The sequence below is a fragment of the Coregonus lavaretus genome (genome assembly GCF_964263955.1).
Source record: "Coregonus lavaretus genome assembly, chromosome: 25".
NCBI lineage: Eukaryota > Metazoa > Chordata > Actinopteri > Salmoniformes > Salmonidae > Coregonus > Coregonus lavaretus.
In genome coordinates, this window is record NC_140012.1 from 25,347,193 (window position 1) to 25,367,728 (window position 20,536).

The 20,536-nt window shown below is 42.3% G+C and overlaps 1 protein-coding gene across 1 annotated transcript in view; it reads right to left on the bottom strand.

Annotated features, from left to right (window-relative positions):
• The window catches only part of LOC311101026 (extracellular serine/threonine protein kinase FAM20C-like), an 88,341-nt gene that overhangs the window by 16,558 nt on the left and 51,247 nt on the right, over positions 1 to 20,536 (bottom strand). Inside the window, exon 4 of the mRNA XM_084142037.1 lies at positions 580 to 672. Coding sequence (XP_083998163.1) covers positions 580 to 672 — 93 coding nt within the window. The remainder of the gene's footprint in view (positions 1 to 579; positions 673 to 20,536) is intronic.

The following is a 20,536-nucleotide window of genomic DNA, read 5'->3' on the forward strand; positions in this document are numbered from 1 at the left end:
CGTCCTTTGTCCTGATCTTGTCCACATACTGATTGTGCCCACATTTTCAGACATGCGATTACACATGGTATTTTAATGTGTCTATTATCTGTCCACTGTGTCCGCATTGTGACCAGATGTAATGGTCCCACCCTGTATGCACATCTTTTGACAGATATTCTTTATTTATTTTAAGACACATATTGATGCCATAAGTCAATGGTGCCACCTGTCAATGATTTTCGACGGTGGGATAATGATGATTTCACTGTCCAGATCTGTCTAAACTTGTAATATATCCAGACACAATGCGTGCCTTACTACATCCGGAGGTGGTCAGTAAGATCTGATCACAATCAGATCACAATGCATCTTTTAATTATCTACACCTGTCCAAAAATGTGGGCACAATCCGAATGTGGACAAGACATGGACAAGGATGCATGTTAGCACCAGGTATAAACAGGGCTAGAGAGACACCTACACAAACACACAGAGATAAAAACAGTGCATGCACGCACTGACACACACGCATGCACGCACGCACTGACACACACTGTGGATTCTTCGGTGTCAGGTACAGGTGTGTGTGTGATCTACCTGTCCAGATGAAAGGCGGCAATTTCAGCATTGTGTCTCTCAAAGTCCGAGAAGTAGAAAAAGTCAGGGGGCGTCTCCTGCTCCCGGGTCTGCCTGCAGGGAAAAGGGCAGAGGTCAGGGGTTACAACACTGTTCTCTTAGCCCCTTACAAGAAAACAAGCTCTGGGTAGACGTTGTCCTTAGGCACAGATCTAGGATCAGCTTCCCCTCCCTAAAGCCAAGTCTTAAGGCTTTCTGCTCTTACTGAAAAAACACATGATTTCAAATGTGGAAAATCACTTGATTTCACATGTGGAATTTCACATGTGAAGTGTTCCAAAAACACTTGTGGTTTTTCTGAAAGGGCAATGACGTTTTTGGGATGGTTTTTGTCTAGCTCAAATGTTGTCTCGTGTAGTTTCATGTAGTGGTAGTTGACATTTTGCATCCCTTTTGTATTTTTTTTCCACATGAGATCATGTTTTCACACGTGTAGTTTCATGTTATCACACGTTGCTTTTACATGTTGTCACGTCATCACGTTAACATCACATGAGATCACACGTGAAATTCATGTGGTTTTTCTGTAAGGGTGACCTCAGATCAGTGTCAAGAGGCCAACTTCAGCCAACTCCTATACTGAACAAAGACATACCGCCTGCCACAATACCAAGGCCCTTCTCTGAAGCTCTAACAGAGGTGGAGCCACAATTGAAGCTGTGTGGATCGTATTGTGGCTTCGTGTTTGTGACTGGAGAGACTCAAGGTTAGAGAATCCACTACCGTACTTTACCTATTTCTGGAGTCCCATGATCCTCCCTGCATTCCACCCACATTCTGACTGAAAGCTCTGACTCTGTATAAAAGCAGTTTTGTAAGGCTTAACCCTCTCACAGGGCCCAACAGACAGGAGGAGTTTAGAGGCAACCGATGCACAAAGGAGTCAAAGGCATTGAAGGTGAAGAAATACAAACAGACACTTTGGTACCTTTAAATTGTCAACGAGCTGACACAGAAGTTACGTTTTTCAGAACAGACATGATAGCAAGTTGAATTGCAGTTCATAAACTCAGGTACCCATGGCAAAAACATACCACAAGACATACAACATCTAAGTGTAATCAGGGTATTTTGCTGACTAATAGAATGTAGCTGAGATGGGACTTCCATCACTGTAAAATCAATGACATGCCTCATACATGCCTCTGTGGTTTACACAAGCTTTAGAAGAATAAAACACAATACAGAGAAAGTCGTTTCAGGAGAAATGGGTCTGCAACCTCCTCCACATCCATACCTACTCTGCAGCCCTTATCTCATCAGCTGAGGAGAGGTAGTGAGCAGAAGAGAGGAGGGACGTGAGGAGGATTGGAAACAGATTCTTATCTTGGCAAGGCAATGCGCTCTGCTCTCTGTCTTTGTCTATCACTCTTTCTCACCCTCCCTCTCTCTTTCTTCCTCCCTCAAGCACTTCTCTTTGTCTCTCTATTCTCCCTTTCTTCCTCACACACACTCTCCCCACTCATACCTCACCCCCTCTCTCTCCCTTTCTTCCTCACACACACTCTCCCCACTCATACCTCACCCCCTCTCTCTCCCTTTCTTCCTCACACACACTCTCCCCACTCATACCTCACCCCCCCCTCTCTCCCTTTCTTCCTCACACACACTCTCCCAACTCATACCTCACCCCCTCTCTCTCCCTTTCTTCCTCACACACACTCTCCCCACTCATACCTCACCCCTCTCTCTCCCTTTCTTCCTCACACACACTCTCCCCACTCATACCTCACCCCCTCTCTCTCCCTTTCTTCCTCACACACACTCTCCCCACTCATACCTCACCCCCTCTCTCTCCCTTTCTTCCTCACACACACTCTCCCCACTCATACCTCACCCCCTCTCTCTCCCTTTCTTCCTCACACACACGCTCCCCACTCATACCTCACCCCCTCTCTCTCCCTTTCTTCCACACACTCTCCCCACTCATACCTCACCCCCTCTCTCTCCCTTTCTTCCTCACACACACTCTCCCCACTCATACCTCACCCCCCCTCTCTCTCTCTGCAGCCCTCAGCTGTGTGTGATTGTTTTTCCACAGCTGTGAGGCTGACATATGCACCGACCATTAAATAACTCACCAGGAACCCTGGAGCACAACGCATTCCTAACTCTCTACTAACGCTTCCTTTCCCCTCCCTCCTTCCTTCTTTGCTCAGCTCTCTATCTTTCTCTCTCTCTCTTTATCTCTCTCTCTTTATCCTCAAAGGCCAGTCCGCCTGCAGATTATATCTTCTCCTTCCAAGAAGACTCTCTACAGGGACTGCTAAGTTGAAACAGACTGTTTTTGCCTGATGAGAATAGCAACCGTGAAAAGGCTACTGTGTTTAGGTCTACGTATGGTGTTTGGTTATGATTATATCTGATATATTTACTACATTACAGAATATCAAATACATCTCAGGAATTAGTAGAAGTAAGCCCTTAACACCTTTTCTTTAGGCAAACATTCAGTCCTATGATTCAAGGTCATTCAGGCTCCTGGAAATCCACAATCATACCTCACACATTCCTTTCTGTGTGAGACAGAACAAAAGCTTAGATTCCATTTCTGTACAACAGAATACACACCATGTTTTCACTGTGTGAACTTATGGTGCAGTGGCTGTGTATGACCCTGTCTTGCTGTGTCCCCCCTGACACTGTGTGTATGTGCCCATGCGTGTGTGTATGTGTGTATGTGTGTGTGTGATGTGTGTGTGAGCGCGCTTGCATGATGTGTGTGTGAGTGTGTGTTCCTCCCCTCTTATTGTCTACTCCGGGGACAGAGATGATCCGGTGTTGACACGGTTTTGTCAATGAGTGACTTGCCCAGAGGCAGGAAGGCTGGGTAATTACTGTGATACACATCTAATTCAAATGCCAATAAAGCTATCTATCTGGATCATGGTATTACATCTCGGCCTGGAGAGAAAGAGCGAGAGAGAGAGGGAGAAAGAGAGGGGGGGAGATAGAGGGGGGGGGGGGGGAGGGAGAAAAAGAGAGAGAGGGAGGGGCTAAGGAGGTATCTGTGATTCCTATCAGGGGGAGGAAGGTATTGTCAAATCAAATCAAAGTTTATTGGTCATTCTGCTGCTGAGTTTTCTGTCTTTACATATAATACAGCTGGAGCTAAATATACAGATAAACACACACACACACACACACACACACACACACACACACACACACACACACACAAACACAAACACAGGCTGTTGTGTATGACCCTGAAGCAGGGGGTAAACACATAGTTTACACTCCAGGGTTCTTGGCTGCATGGCGGCTTGGAGGGCCAAAGCAGCCAATAGGTCTGCAGCCTGTCTGCAAACACTGGAGTGTGAGAATAGTAGCAGTACGCAACAGGAAAACCATAGGCATTACTGTACACTACACCTCATACCTGACCTCTCTCACTGACAGAACAACAAAGAACAGACAAGTGGCAGAGAGTCACATTGTCCCAAAGTCATATTGGCAACCATAAGTGTATACTTACTGTGGGCTCCAGTAAAGTAAAGATGAGATGTGGCAGAAATATTGTGTAAAGGACCTAAAGAGTAAAAGGACAAGGGCGTCACTCCGCCCTAGAGGAGCATGTAAAGGCTGACTCCACTATCTGTCATCTATCATCTGTCAAACAGACACACAAAATGAGGAGCTGCTGCAGGACACATTGTGTCCTTCTGGGGCCTGTTTAGTAAGGCTAAATGTTCAGAATGTTGCAGATAGAAAATGGCATGCATAGAGCTGATAAAAGTCCCTATTCTACATCAGAGAATCACATCTGTTCTACACAATCCATTTCTATAACAGGTATTTACTAGCTTGTCTTCTCTCTACCTCTAGAGGGAGGTGTTGAGCTGTATGCCCAGACAGACATGCAGCCCCTTGTGGACAGACAGACAGCACTACAGTAGAGAGACCACAGGGACTTTGAGCCTACAGATGAGGTGGTGTCCACTGGAGCGCCAGGCCTGACCTCAGAGCTGATCACAGGAGAAAGGCAACACACAGCTGAGGGAGGGTCAATGGAAAGGGCCTCCCTAAAGGCTGATGGTGACGTATCTATCTACAAAAGCAGCCTATAGTTTTTATGAGAGCAATGACTAAAAATATCATGTAAACATAATCATGTTGTTGCGTTGGAAATGAGGTGCCTCATTTCGAAGTGTATATTTTCCCCAACCACATTTCAAAACAGAGTTCAAATGGGAGAGGCTATCTAGTGTACATGGCCACTGTATCACTTCCTGCCTCCACGGGCTGGTGTGTTTGATAGTGATTTAGTGCTTAGCCAGACAGTGGTGGCATAGCGAGCAGTGTGTGTGTGTACTGACTGGGTCAGAATGAGAGGAGTAGAGCAGTGAAGAGAAGAGGAGGGGAGGAGGAGGAGGAGGAGGCTGTGGCCTTGACTGTGCTCCAGTCTGCCCTGTCTTGTTTATGTGAGGGAGAGAGTGTGTGGACAGATACTCAGCAAGGCAGTAAAAATTCCACTGAGGGACTCTTAGCCAGAGCACACACCCATGGGCTTTTTTAACAACTCCTACACAGTGGTCCAGGTGTGTGTGTGTGTGTGTCTGTATCTCTAAGAGCAGTAAAGACCCTCCAGTGCTCCTTAGTCCCCCCTGATGCCTCAGATCCCACAGCTGAGAGGGAGGATGGTTAAATGCTATCTCTGGCTATGGAGAGAGGAAGAGGCTGAAAGATAGGGGCTGGTTGAGGAGAGGAAGAGACTGAAAGGAAGAGGCTGGCTGAGGAGAGGCAATGTGTGGCTGTGGAAGGTAGTGTATGGAGAGGGAGAGAGGATGAAAGGAAGAACGTGGCTTGTGGCTTTGGTGACAGCTGCTTTCTCAAGGCCCAGTGGGGGTATGTTTGTTACACTCTCACACAGTACAGAGACTGGAGATGAAAGGAGAGTCAACGCGAGAAGACTGACTGACAGGGTAGCTCTCTGCATTACCTTTTGACCCAGCTCCCTTCTAAAACACCAGGCAGTGCTTTTGTGTGTCTACTTCCTACGCTATTTAAACAATGGGTTAAACGCTAATAACTACTAGTCTGGGGGCTGATGCAGATTCTTAGACCTTGCTTGGGGTGTAATAGATGGAAATATCCCTCCCTTTGAAATAAACCACCAAACTCCTTAGAATAAACATTGTCAGTTAAATTGTAGCCATTTCAAAAGGCCTGTGTTTAAGCTATAAAAAAGACCTACATGTAAATCACTGTTTGAAACAGTTATTAGAGGGTTAGTGTGTGTGGCAAGACACCATGAAATGTATTTTTACTCTGCAAGACGAACTCTGAACTGCATGTCAGTGTTATTGAGAGGCTTTCAAGATGACAGCAAGAGACAGCTAAGGGACTGACAAATCCTGGACCTGCAATGCAATACAGGATAAGATCTGTAATCCTACACTAACGCAACCACGCACGCACGCACGCACGCACACATCTCTATCCTCAGCCTTTCAGATTCTCACATCACAGCCAGGGACTACAGTGAACTGGCATAGCAGCTCATCATACCACCCATCTTCCATCTCCCTAAAGTGGCAACAGTAGCTACAGATCTTAATTTGATCACTCTTTTATTGCTGAGAATTTTCCTGCAAAGCAGAAAATGCAAAGTTGTTGTGTATTTTAGTTTTAAAAAGACTTCTAAAGTTTGTAATTTCCACTTAGAAATGTCAGACTTGATTTGTCCTAACTAAAAATGTATCAACTCCTACAAAAATGTCCATTCATTATAATCCACATAAGAATTCACATTTCCTGTTGCTGCAGGATTATTTTCCTGCTGTAGACAACTGGCTCAAGTTAAGATCCTACATCTGTACATGGAGATGCAGTATAAGCAGCAACAGCACTAGAATACATGACATCTCTTCTCTCTCGCCATATACAGACAGAGCTCAGGTCTATGCTGTCCTGTTCAGTGATGGCGCCTATAACTGCATATTATTTATAGTTTTCAGTCCTGTGTATTTCAAACCTCAAAATCAGCAAACCATCTAACATAAGACATCACAGCACACTTCAGTGTCTTACTGAAGCCTGGAATATTTATAAGAAATTCATAATAATTTCTCTCATTCCATTTCCAGTGCATCATCATCAAAGCCGCCAGGAAATTATAAATGGCTTCCATTTAATTAAAATGTCTTTGATAAAAAGAATTGGGCTTGAGAACGCAACTAAGCATTTCAAACAGGCTAATAACATCCAACCCTGTGACTTAAAAAGTGTGGAGTGTCTCTCAGGCCAGTGATGAGGCTCCACTGTGGGGCTGTTAAAGAGAGATGGAGGGCTCTATGGTGCTAGTTCTAACAACACCTAAAGGATATTCCCACAGGGATGCAGATGGAAGTGCTAATAAAAAAAAGTGCAAGCCTAATTAATTATAAAAGGCGTGAAACATGAAGGTGGAGGTATTAATTTCATTTCATTTTAAGGAATAACACGCATTAATAAATGATGTCGCAGAGTGAAGTGTGGAATCAACACTTAGTTGTACCACTGCCTTCAAATAAAAATAAGTGTTGTATTAAATTGCAGGTTTCTATTTAATTTCATCATAAGGGAATAAGAATAATACTCTTATAGATGAAAGCTTTCTAGTCTACAGCACCTACATGACTGAGCTTCAACTCTATTCTGATGCAGAATTCACTACGTTCAATACGTTATTTAACCTTCAACTTATCCAGGTTATGCTCATTGACAGGACATTTATTTTTCAAGAGATAAGATTGCTTTTAATTATAAAAGGTGTGAAACATAGGTTTGAATTGAATTTCCGCCATAAGGAATAATACACTCAAAGTACTGATTTCATCTACAGTGGCTTGCGAAAGTATTCACCCCCCTTGGCATTTTTCCTATTTTGTTGCCTTACAACCTGGAATGAAAATTGATTTTTTGGGGGGGGTTGTATCATTTCATTTACACAACATGCCTACCACTTTGAATATGCAAAATATTTTTGATTGTGAAACAAACAAGAAATAAGACCAAAAAAAACAGAAAACTTGAGCGTGCATAACTATTCACCCCCCCAAAGTCAATACTTTGTAGAGCCACCTTTTGCAGCAATTACAGCTGCAAGTCTCTTGGGGTATGTCTCTATAAGCTTGGCACATCTAGCCACTGGGATTTTTCAAGGCAAAACTGCTCAAGCTCCTTCAAGTTGGATGGGTTCTGCTGGTGTACAGCAATCTTTAAGTCATACCACAGATTCTCAATTGGATTGAGGTCTGGGCATTGACTAGGCCATTCCAAGACATTTAAATGTTTCCCCTTAAACCACTCAAGTGTTGCTTTAGCAGTATGCTTAGGGTCATTGTCCTGCTGGAAGGTGAACCTCCGTCCCAGTCTCAAATCTCTGGAAGACTGAAACAGTTTTCCCTCAAGAATGTCCCTGTATTTAGCGCCATCCATCATTCCTTCAATTCTGACCAGTTTCCCAGTCCCTGCCAATGAAAAACATCCCCACAGCATGATGCTGCCACCACCATGCTTCACTGTGGGGATGGTGTTCTCGGGGTGATGAGAGGTGTTGGGTTTGCGCCAGACATAGCGTTTTCCTTGATGGCCAAAAAGCTCAATTTTAGTCTCATCTGACCTGAGTACCTTCTTCCATATGTTTGGGGAGTCTCCCACATGCCTTTTGGCGAACACTAAACGTGTTTGCTTATTGTTTTCTTTAAGCAATGGCTTTTTTATGGCCACTCTTCCGTAAAGCCCAGCTCTGTGGAGTGTACGGCTTAAAGTAGTCCTATGGACAGATACTCCAATCTCTGCTGTGGAGCTTTGAAGCTCCTTCAGGGTTATCTTTGGTCTCTTTGTTGCCTCTCTGATTAATGCCCTCCTTGCCTGGTCTGTGAGTTTTGGTGGGTGTCCCTCTCTTGGCAGGTTTGTTGTGGTGCCATATTCTTTCTATTTTTTAATAATGGATTTAATGGTGCTCCGTGGGATGTTCAAAGTTTCTGATATTTTTCTATAACCCAACCCTGATCTGTACTTCTCCACATTTCTCTCTGACCTGTTTGGAGAGCTCCTTGGTCTTCATGGTGCCGCTTGCTTGGTGTTGCCCCTTGCTTAGTGGTGTTGCAGACTCTGGGGCCTTTCAGAACAGGTGTTTATATACTGAGATCATGTGACAGACCATGTGACACTTAGATTGCACACAGGTGGACTTTATTTAACTAATTACAGTGGGGAGAACAAGTATTTGATACACTGCCGATTTTGCAGGTTTTCCTACTTACAAAGCATGTAGAGGTCTGTAATTTTTATCATAGCTACACTTCAACTGTGAGAGACAGAATCTAAAAAAAATCCAGAAAATCACATTGTATGATTTTTAAGTAATTAATTTGCATTTTATTGCATGACATAAGTATTTGATACATCAGAAAAGCAGAACTTAATATTTGGTACAGAAACCTTTGTTTGCAATTACAGAGATCATACATTTCCTGTAGGTCTTGACCAGGTTTGTACACACTGCAGCAGGGATTTTGGCCCACTCCTCCATACAGACCTTCTCCAGATCCTTCAGGTTTCGGGGCTGTCGCTGTGCAATACGGCTTTCAGCTCCCTCCAAAGATTTTCTATTGGGTTCAGGTCTGGAGACTGGCTAGGCCACTCCAGGACCTTGAGATGCTTCTTACGGAGCCACTCCTTAGTTGCCCTGGCTGTGTGTTTCGGGTCGTTGTCATGCTGGAAGACCCAGCCACGACCCATCTTCAATGCTCTTACTGAGGGAAGGAGGTTGTTGGCCAAGATCTCACGATACAAGGCCCCATCCATCCTCCCCTCAATACGGTGCAGTCGTCCTGTCCCCTTTGTAGAAAACCATCCCCAAAGAATGATGTTTCCACCTCCATGCTTCACGGTTGGGATGGTGTTCTTGGGGTTGTACTCATCCTTCTTCTTCCTCCAAACACGGCGAGTGGAGTTTAGACCAAAAAGCTCTATTTTTGTCTCATCAGACCACATGACCTTCTCCCATTCCTCCTCTGGATCATCCAGATGGTCATTGGCAAACTTCAGACAGGCCTGGACATGCGCTGGCTTGAGCAGGGGGACCTTGCGTGCGCTGCAGGATTTTAATCCGTGACGGCGTAGTGTGTTACTAATGGTTTTCTTTGAGACTGTGGTCCCAGCTCTCTTCAGGTCATTGACCAGGTCCTGCCGTGTAGTTCTGGGCTGATCCCCTACCTTCCTCATGATCATTGATCATCTTGAACTTCTTCCATTTTCTAATAATTGCGCCAACAGTTGTTGCCTTCTCACCAAGCTGCTTGCCTATTGTCCTGTAGCCCATCCCAGCCTTGTGCAGGTCTACAATTTTATCCCTGATGTCCTTACACAGCTCTCTGGTCTTGGCCATTGTGGAGAGGTTGGAGTCTGTTTGATTGAGTGTGTGGACAGGTGTCATTTATACTGGTAACGAGTTCAAACAGGTGCAGTTAATACAGGTAATGAGTGGAGAACAGGAGGGCTTCTTAAAGAAAAACTAACAGGTCTGTGAGAGACGGAATTCTTACTGGTTGGTAGGTGATCAAATACTTATGTCATGCAATAAAATGCAAATTAATTACTTAAAAATCATACAATGTGATTTTCTAGATTTTTGTTTTAGATTCAGTCTCTCACAATTGAAGTGTACCTATGATAAAAATTACAGACCTCTACATGCTTTGTAAGTAGGAAAACCTGCAAAATCGGCAGTGTATCAAATACTTGTTCTCCCCACTGTATGTGACTGCTGAAGGTAATTGGTTGCACCAGATCTTATTTAGGGGATTCATAGCAAAGGGGGTGAATACATATGCACACACCACTTTAATATTATTTATTTTTTATACTTTTTTGAAACAAGTTATTTTTTTCATTTCACGTCACCAATTTGGACTATTGTGTGTATGTCCATTACATGAAATCCAAATAAAAATTACAGGTTGTAATGCAACAAAATAGGAAAAACGCCAAGGGGGATGAATACTTTTGCAAGGCACTGTATACACTGAGTATACCAAACATTAGGAACACCTTCCTAATATTGAGTTGCCCTCAGAACAGCCTCAATTTGTCAGGGCATGGACTCAACAAGGTGTTGAAAGTGTTCCACAGGGATGCTGGCTAGAATTGAATATTTTCGTGGTATTTTACAAATGTTCCATCCCGAGAATAAATCACCCTTCTCCCTTGTAACCCAGTATTTCCCGCCAAAACCAGAAGTGTCATTCAAAAGCATTATAAAGCATATAAAAGTCTGGATTTTATTAGAGTTTTGATCAGCATGAAAATTAAAACCTGATGCTATCTGAGCCTGATGAGCCAAATATTAAATACATATTATGAGTCTTACATTAACGACATTTAATGAGCCCAAGCCCAAAAAAGCCCAAATGATTGTGCCGTTATTCAATACATAGCCTATATGATATAGGCTACTGCACATTACGCACGACTGAAAAACATGAAAGCCCATAAATGTAACTAGCTATAGGCTCTCCTGGGTAAATAAATGAAACTAGCTCCAGTAGGCTAGTCTGTGAACTGTATTACTGTACTGTATTGTACTATACTGTTTTATATGGAATGGAATTACGCACATCATTCAACCATGATAAAGCAGAAGAGAACATGCGATTCTGGTGCAGCACATGCAGCCTACAAAGTATAGGCTAGCAAATTTGATTTTAATTTTGAAATATAATAGGGTCTATTTGTATAATTAGTAGGCTGACTCATATACCTTTTATAATATTTCCTCTAATGTTATTAGCCTACCTCCTCTTTCTCTCTCTATTGCTTCTTCATTCCTTCCTCGCTTTCAACAGTTAAATGAAATAAGTTGCATTGTCCTTATCTTAATCATTCTAATGACATCCTTGAATAATATAGGACTAGAATTAGATGTAGAAGGCTTTCGCTTCTCTTCACGAAGACTGAATGGTTATGGGTCTGAATAAATAACTGCTATAGCCTACCGCCATCGCGCGTTCGCTCTTCTTTCAAACTACCAGTGAGTTCTAATGGCTGCTGTATTTAACATTCAGCAAAAAAGAGCTTGCCTCCCCCTTCGAATGGTCTATTGATATAAGAAATGCAAAAAAACATAATGTCCAGCAAGCTATTCTAGTCTAGCTTTTCCTGCATGGGACTCCAAGAGCTAAGGAGCATATTTTAAGAAGAGGCCAGCAGAGCAAATGTGCTTGCAAATTGCACAAGAGACAGAAGCTATAAGTTAGAAGCTTATTATGCATAACCCATCATTAATGAGCTACGTATAAGGCTAATACTGCATTGTATTACCTGAAATAGGTAGGCTAGGACATCTATATATAGGGCTATATATCAATCTAGAACAGGATTATCTATTTTGGATGCAATTTGAATGGAGTTGATGGAGAGAGAGAAAGACTGCGAGAGAGTTCTCGCACGTGCACTGATTTAAAGGAACGATATTCGAGTGATAGGCTGTTGTAAAACTCTGCAACTGCAATAAAAAAACAAATCTTTACAATTAAAAAACAAGGTGACCCCGAAAGCCAGATGTAGATGGGTAAATTAGATGCGCATATATTACTGTAGCATAGGCTATGCTGCAGCAAATGTAGGCCTACCTGTCACAAGAAAAGAAAAATGACCATAATGAGATGATAGACAGGTCTACATGCATTGTGAACTGCTGCTCCATACTGAGATGGGTCTGTCCCCACCCTGAGCGTTGATTCATCATGCAGAGGCTGTAGAGAAGCCATATTTAGACATTGCATATAATTTAACAGTTCCATTTCATGCCATGCTGTTCATATAAATAATGTATTATAATTTACTGATTTCTGGCAGTTATTTATCGCTGGAAAAGGGAGTGGTTTTGGGCGGTAAATCCAGGTAAATCTTGGTAACTGGGTTCCAGCCATTCAACCCTAATGCTGGCTTATGTTGACTCCAATGCTTCCCACAGTTGTGTCGAGTTGGCTGGATGTCCTTTGGGTGGTGAACCATTCTTGATACACACAGGAAGCTGTTGAGCGTGAAAAACCCAGCAGCGTTGCAGTTCTTGACACAAACCAGTGCGCCTGGCACCTACTACCATACCCTGTTCAAAGGCACTTCAATCTTTTGTCTGACCCATTCACCCTCTGAATAGCACACATACACAATCCATGTCTCAAGGCTTAGAAATCCTTCTTTAACCTGTCTCCTCCCCTTCATCTACACTGATTTACATTTAAGTAATTTAGCAGACGCTCTTATCCAGAGTGACTTACAATATTGAGTCCATACATTTTCATACTTTCTTCATACTGGTCCCCCTTGGGAATCAAACCCACAACCCTGGCATTGCAAGCGCCATGCTCTACCAACTGAGCTACACTGATTGAAGTGGATTTAACAAGTGACATCAATAAGGGATCATAGCTTTCACCTGTATTCACCTGGTCATGTCATGGAAAGAGCAGGTTTTCTTTATGTTTTGTATACTTAGTGTACATAGCATGCCTTTGAATTAATCTTAATCTTTAGCGAGGAGGAGAAGATTATACTCTATGTGTGTGTTACAGCGTGGGCAGGAGAAAAGCTGGTATCCTGTAGGATCATGTATGTGTCATAAAGGATAATCCATCATCCTTAAACCACCATTCAGGTCTCTTATTATTACATTTGACATCAATGAAACACATACAATGCTGTACATTCATGACTGAGTCTCCATTGTATTGAACATGGAGCTTCACATCAGATTGCGAGCGAAGGTAGAATAGCGAATGAAGAATAGCAACGGTAGAATAGCGAAGGTAGAATAGCAACGGTAGAATAGCGAAGATCGATTTGCAATGGTAGAATTGCGAAGATAGTTAAGGTAGAATAGCAAAGTTAGATTTGCGATGGTAGAATTTTGAACGTAGAATAGTTAAGGTAGAATAGTTAAGGTAGAATAGTGAAGGTAGAATAGCTGCCGGTGCTATTCTAGTTAGACCTTCTATACTGTATTGATTAATTGATCCACACTTCCATAACACCTGCTTCAACCTATCATAATGCCAAAGGTGAATTTTGTCTTGCTGAAGACCAGTCTCAGGTTGATTTTCTAATCAAATCAAATCCAATTTTATTGGTCGCATACACATATTTAGCAGATGTTATAGCGGGTGTAGCGAAATGCTTGTGTTCCTAGTTCCAAGATTGATGTCAAGAATCACCAAGCATCTATGCATCTACATAAATGTTGAGTTTGCTTCTGTGACGATAACATAATCACCTGGCCACTTCACTACCTCTCCCTCTCTCTCTCTGTCTGTCTCTCTCTCTCTCTCTCTCTCGCTCTCTCTCTCTGCCTCGCTCTGTCTCTCTCTATGTCTCTCTCTCTGTCTCGCTCTCTCTTCTCTCTCTCTGTCTCTGTCTCTCTCTCCCTCTCTCAGTAGACTAGCCCTCTGGCTGATTGAGAGCTTTGAAGAGTGCTAGTTTTACTGCCAACCCTACAGTACAATAACACAGGGGCCATGGCTCTACGTTGGTTTAAACGTAAACCTACCTTCTAAATCTGTTTTCTCTCCTCTGTTTCAACAAGTCTACTTTTGCCATAGCGGCTTAAACTCCACTCTGTGATGAAGGACGTTTCTGATTAACTTTGTGAGACCAGGCTTTGTGGAATTTAGCTTCAGCTACACCGATTAGCCCAAGGTCAATACTTGTATAAAAGTATAATTATAAAACGCCCACCTTGTACCTATGTTTGTCCTCAGTAGTTGCGTGCCTTTCTTTGTTTGCTGAAATCCATACTTTTTCAATAAACGTTAATCAAATACTGTACAACCACGGACTGTTTCCTTGTTGAGATTCAATTAGCCCATGCGCATTTGCGCTGAGTTGCCATCTTAGAGCAACAGCATTTATTGAAATGTATGGATTCAAGCAAACAAAGAAAGGCACACAACTAAAGAGGCCAAACATAGGAACTAGGTGTAGTATTGATCTTGGGCGAATCGATGTAGTCGGAGCTAGATTCCACAAAGCCTGGTTTCTGTTTAGTCTGCTACTTTTGGCATAATAAAATATACATTATAATTGTATGTACTTACTTGTTGATGCATGAACAATGAACAGGTATAGGTGAAGAATCAGCCATTTATGCACACTTACTGTATCAAACCATATACAGGAAAGACTACTTTGTAGTAGAACGTTCTTCTGGCATAGCTAAGATAATAATTATAACTTAACCAAATAAACCCATCGCCTACACAATCCAGAAGTTAAATAAATAAACCCATCGCCTACACAATCCAGAAGTTAAATAAATAAACCCATCGCCTACACAATCCAGAAGTTAAATAAATAAACCCATCGCCTACACAATCCAGAAGTTAAATGAATAAACCCATCGCCTACACAATCCAGAAGTTAAATGAATAAACCCATCGCCTACATAATCCAGAAGTTAAATAAATAAACCCATCGCCTACACAATCCAGAAGTTAAATAAATAAACCCATCGCCTACACAATCCAGAAGTTAAATAAATAAACCCATCGCCTACACAATCCAGAAGTTAAATAAATAAACCCATCGCCTACACAATCCAGAAGTTAAATAAATAAACCCATCACCTACACAATCCAGAAGATAAATAAATAAACCCATCGCCTACACAATCCAGAAGTTAAATAAATAAACCCATCGCCTACACAATCCAGAAGTTAAATAAATAAACCCATCGCCTACACAATCCAGAAGTTAAATGAATAAACCCATCACCTACACAATCCAGAAGTTAAATAAATAAACCCATCGCCTACACAATCCAGAAGTTAAATAAATAAACCCATCGCCTACACAATCCAGAAGTTAAATAAATAAACCCATCGCCTACACAATCCAGAAGTTAAATGAATAAACCCATCGCCTACACAATCCAGAAGTTAAATAAATAAACCCATCGCCTACACAATCCAGAAGTTAAATAAATAAACCCATCGCCTACACAATCCAGAAGTTAAATGAATAAACCCATCGCCTACACAATCCAGAAGTTAAATAATAAACCCATCGCCTACACAATCCAGAAGTTAACCAAATAAACCCATCGCCTACACAATCCAGAAGTTAAATGAATAAACCCATCGCCTACACAATCCAGAAGTTAAATGAATAAACCCATCGCCTACACAATCCAGAAGTTAAATAAATAAACCCATCGCCTACACAATCCAGAAAAGTTAACCAAATAAACCCATCGCCTACACAATCCAGAAGTTAAATAAATAAACCCATCGCCTACACAATCCAGAAGTTAAATAAATAAACCCATCGCCTACACAATCCAGAAGTTAAATAAATAAACCCATCGCCTACACAATCCAGAAGTTAAATAAATAAACCCATTGCCTACACAATCCAGAAGTTAAATAAATAAACCCATCGCCTACACAATCCAGAAGTTAAATAAATAAACCCATCGCCTACACAATCCAGAAGTTAAATGAATAAACCCATCGCCTACACAATCCAGAAGTTAAATGAATAAACCCATCGCCTACACAATCCAGAAGTTAAATAAATAAACCCATCGCCTACACAATCCAGAAGTTAAATAAATAAACCCATCGCCTACACAATCCAGAAGTTAAATGAATAAACCCATCGCCTACACAATCCAGAAGTTAAATGAATAAACCCATCGCCTACACAATCCAGAAGTTAAATGAATAAACCCTTTCGCTCTCCTCTGTTTCCCTTTACAGCAATTACTGTTAATTATCAGGTCTGGTATTCTCCATTATCACTCTGAGCACGTAGCACACCTTCTCTCTCTCTCTAATAATAATATAATATAATATGCCATTTAGCAGACGCTTTTATCCAAAGGGACTTACAGTCATGTGTGCATACATTTTTATGTATGGGTGGTCCCGGGGATCGAACCCACTAACCTGGCGTTACAAGCGCCATGCTCTACCAATTGAGCTACAGAGGATCTCTCTCTCTCTCTCTCTCTCTCTCTCTCTCTCTCTCTCTCTCTCTCTCTCTCTCTCTCTCTCTCTCTCTCTCTCTCTCTCTCTCTCTCTCTCTCTCTCTCTCTCTCTCTCTCTCTCTCTCTCTCTCTCTCTCTCTCTCTCTCTCTCTCTCTCTCTCTCTCTCTCTCTCTCTCTCTCTCTCTCTCTCTCTCTCCCTCCCTCCCTCCCTCCCTCCCTCCCTCCCTCCCTCCCTCCCTCCCTCCCTCCCTCCCTCCCTCCCCCTCACTCTCACTCTCTCACTCCTCTCCCGCCTTGTGCCCACACTCTCTCACTCCTCTCCCCCCTTGTGCCCACAGCAGGCTTCATCTGCCCCAAAACCCTAACAGCACAGGAGGATTCTGGGTACTATACACGTCCAGGGTGGGCAGGATTGAGTGCTGTATGCATTCATTATTCATGTTCCCCTCGGCCTCGCTGGGCAGAATTAATTTCTAGGAAGGCAGCATTACCTTCTAGACGGCATTAGCTACCGGGAAGGAAGACTGTTCAGAGTGTTCTGGAGATCCCAGGCTGATGGTCGTTGTGATGAGTGGGATTTGTAATGATTGGCACACTTGATAAAGATGAGCAAAAAAGACTGTAAATAATACAAATACTGAGCTATATTGTATGCTCAAAAGTGTTTTTAAATTATATTGTTTTATACTAATAAATTTCTCAGAAGAAGATAAGGGTCAAAATAATTGGCACCCCTGTTTTCAATACCCCTTGGAAGATAATTTTTTAAAATGAAATTGGAGAACACATTGTGAGGGATCTTTGATCATTCCTCCATACAGAATCTTTCCAAATCCTTGACATTCTTTGTCTGCGCGTATGGAATGCCCTCTTCATTTCAAAATGTTGATTTTGTTGTCAATTAAACATTTCTTTGTGGATTTTAATGTGTGCTTGGGGTTATTGTCTTGTTGGAAGATCCACTTGCAGCTAAGTTTCAGCCTCCTGGTGGCAACCAGGTTTTTGCCTAAAATATTCTGGTACTGGGTAAAGTTCATGATACCGTTGACCTTAACAAGGGCCGAAGGACCAGTGGTAGCAAAATAGCCCCATAACATCAAAGATCCACCACCATATTTTACAGTAGGTATGGGGGTTCTTTTCTGCTCATGCTTTTTCATTTCAACGCCAAACCCACTACTGCTGTGTGTGGTCAAAGAGCTGTATTTTTGCTCATCTTTATCAAGGGTGCCAATATTTTAGGACCTGACTGTAGGTTTGGAGGAGGGAGGGGAGAGGGAGTGTGTGTAGGGGGTGAAAAGGCGAGAAGGATTAAGAGTGAGAGAGAGCGAGAGAGAACGAGAGAGAGAGCAAGAGAGCGAGAGAGAGAGAGGGGTGAGCGGGAGAAAAAGATAGCGGGAATTATGGGTTGTTTCAGATGAGCCTTAGAACAGGGATTTTTTGGCTCCCTCTCTCTCAACACGCCGCCCGGCCAATTATGTTTTAATTATGTTGGGTAATGGATGGTTTTCCTGCACCAGGCTAATGTGTGAAAATCACTACTGACCTCACTCTCTTCTCTCACTACAGAGAAGCGAACAAGGCTGTCTAACACTCAGTGATAGGGTGTCCAATCAAAAACGTTTAGGGTGTCCAATCAAAAATGTATATTTTGACCGATGGGTAAAATAATATGTTAATTGTGTAGATACTCCTCTAAGAAAACCAATGGTCAAAACCTCATGTCTCTATCATAAACCGTTTGTACCCTTGTAGGATGGCCAATATTAGAGTGACTTAGTCAATGGAGGCCAGAGAAAAAAGTGGTCAAAAAGTGGTCACAAACAGGAAAATAGCATTGCGTCAGCTAGGCTGGATGCTGTGTGAGAATTAAGGCAAACTGACAGGCTCACCGATGAACTCGTCATCTTTGTTCTCGAATCTGAAGGACATAAAACAATATAGAGGTAAGATAGATAACTATTTTGAGACATGACATGTAGTATTTTTATATTTTAGTATACGCGTTTCATATTTATGCGAAATTCCTGTTATTTTTCTACGATTTCTCAGAAAAACAAGCGTATCTCTGAAATGTCAACGGAGCACTGAGCGTTCCACAAGCATTTATTTTCAAGACTTTTACATTTAACTCAGCTCATGTTGTGTTAATTTAGCTTTTTGCGACCCGCGGAAACAACTTTGCAGATGATAACATGTAAAATCCTCAAAAGTCACTGCGAGAAGCGGCACGGCTCTGTCTACAGAGCTTGGTGCTTTTTATCGGATGTATTAGGTTACGAAATATTACTTTTTGGTTATAATATTAATGATATGTTAGAGAAAGACCCCACTGAACGATTCAGAACATGAATAATCATATTTGTCTTCGTAAAATGTATTTTATAACATAAGGAAGTGAAATGTAATCACCAAAGCGTGTTTTCACCCACTCTGGGCAGAGTAGCTGGACACCCTACAGTGATGCTCTACATCACGTGTCAAACTCATTCCACGTAGGGCCGAGTCACCCGAGTGTCTGCGAGTTTTCACTCTATCCTTGTACTTCATTGATGAATTAAGGTCACTAATTCTGTTCTACCTGATCATGAAATGCACCCACCTGGTGTCCCAGGTCTAAATCAATCCCTGTTTAGAGGGGAACAAAGAAAAAAAAGCAGTGGAACTGGCTTCGAGATCCAGATTAGAATTTGAAGGCTTTACAGTGATGATATGACATAAACAACAGGTGCTTCTTACTGTAAGAGGCTAGATCATATTGTTTCAAGGGGGAATGGTAGAGAAAAACATTATAACGATGCAGCCTTGTAGTTCCTTCCCTTCCCAATTGGTAGAAATTAGATAAATCTAAGGGGATGGAAAGTGAACGAATGGTGGCGCTCTGCTAGGCCAGCTAGGCTACACATACTGTATACAGGGGCTTTTTTAACACAAGTTTAGGATGAGTAACTGTCTGGAACCAATCTGTTCCATTCCTCTCAGCTGGGGTCTGATGGGTTTAGCTATGTCTGGAGAGCAGAGGGAGAATCCCCTGAGAGAGAAGAGGAGCAGCAGAGGATGAGAGGAGAGGAGAAGAAAGGAAAATGTAGGCATGAGAGCTAAGCTGCAGAGAGGAGCACAACTCTACTGAGTGGTGGGATGATAATCTAAGGGCATTCCGAGGGCCAGGGAGGGGGTTGGTTAATGGGATAACCTGGGAGCTGCCAATAGAAGGAGCATCATTTGTGCCGTTTGAGTGGAGTCCTCAGTCATACAGCCAGCCAGGCCTCCTCTGTGAATACACCCACAATCACACACGCACACACACATGTACGCACGCATGTACACACACACACACACTTCGACTGGCTATTCCGGGCAGGCAGTTAATGATGACACAGTCATAACGTCAGAGTGCCAGGGGCAGTCCATTCCTTCAGATTACACAGCTCTGCTTGGCCTGGTTTAATGGACGGAGCCAGAGACAGACAGACTGTGTCAAGGGGCAGAGGCAAAATGTATCTTCGTAGCAGCTGCATGGGCCAGTCACACATATGCACGCCAAGGCTGGGGTCAATTCAAAACGTAAAAAAATTGCATCTATTTTCTTTGACTTCTCACTAAACTGATGAGTAGAAGCAATTATTATTATTATATATATATATATATATATATATATATATATATATATATACACACAGTGGGGAGAACAAGTATTTGATACACTGCCGATTTTGCAGGTTTTCCTACTTACAAAGCATGTAGAGGTCTGTAGTTTTTATCTTAGGTACACTTCAACTGTGAGAGACGGAATCTAAAACAAAAATCCAGAAAATCACATTGTATGATTTTTAAGTAATTAATTTGCATTTTATTGCATGACATAAGTATTTGATCACCTACCAACCAGTAAGAATTCCGGCTCTCACAGACCTGTTAGTTTTTCTTTAAGAAGCCCTCCT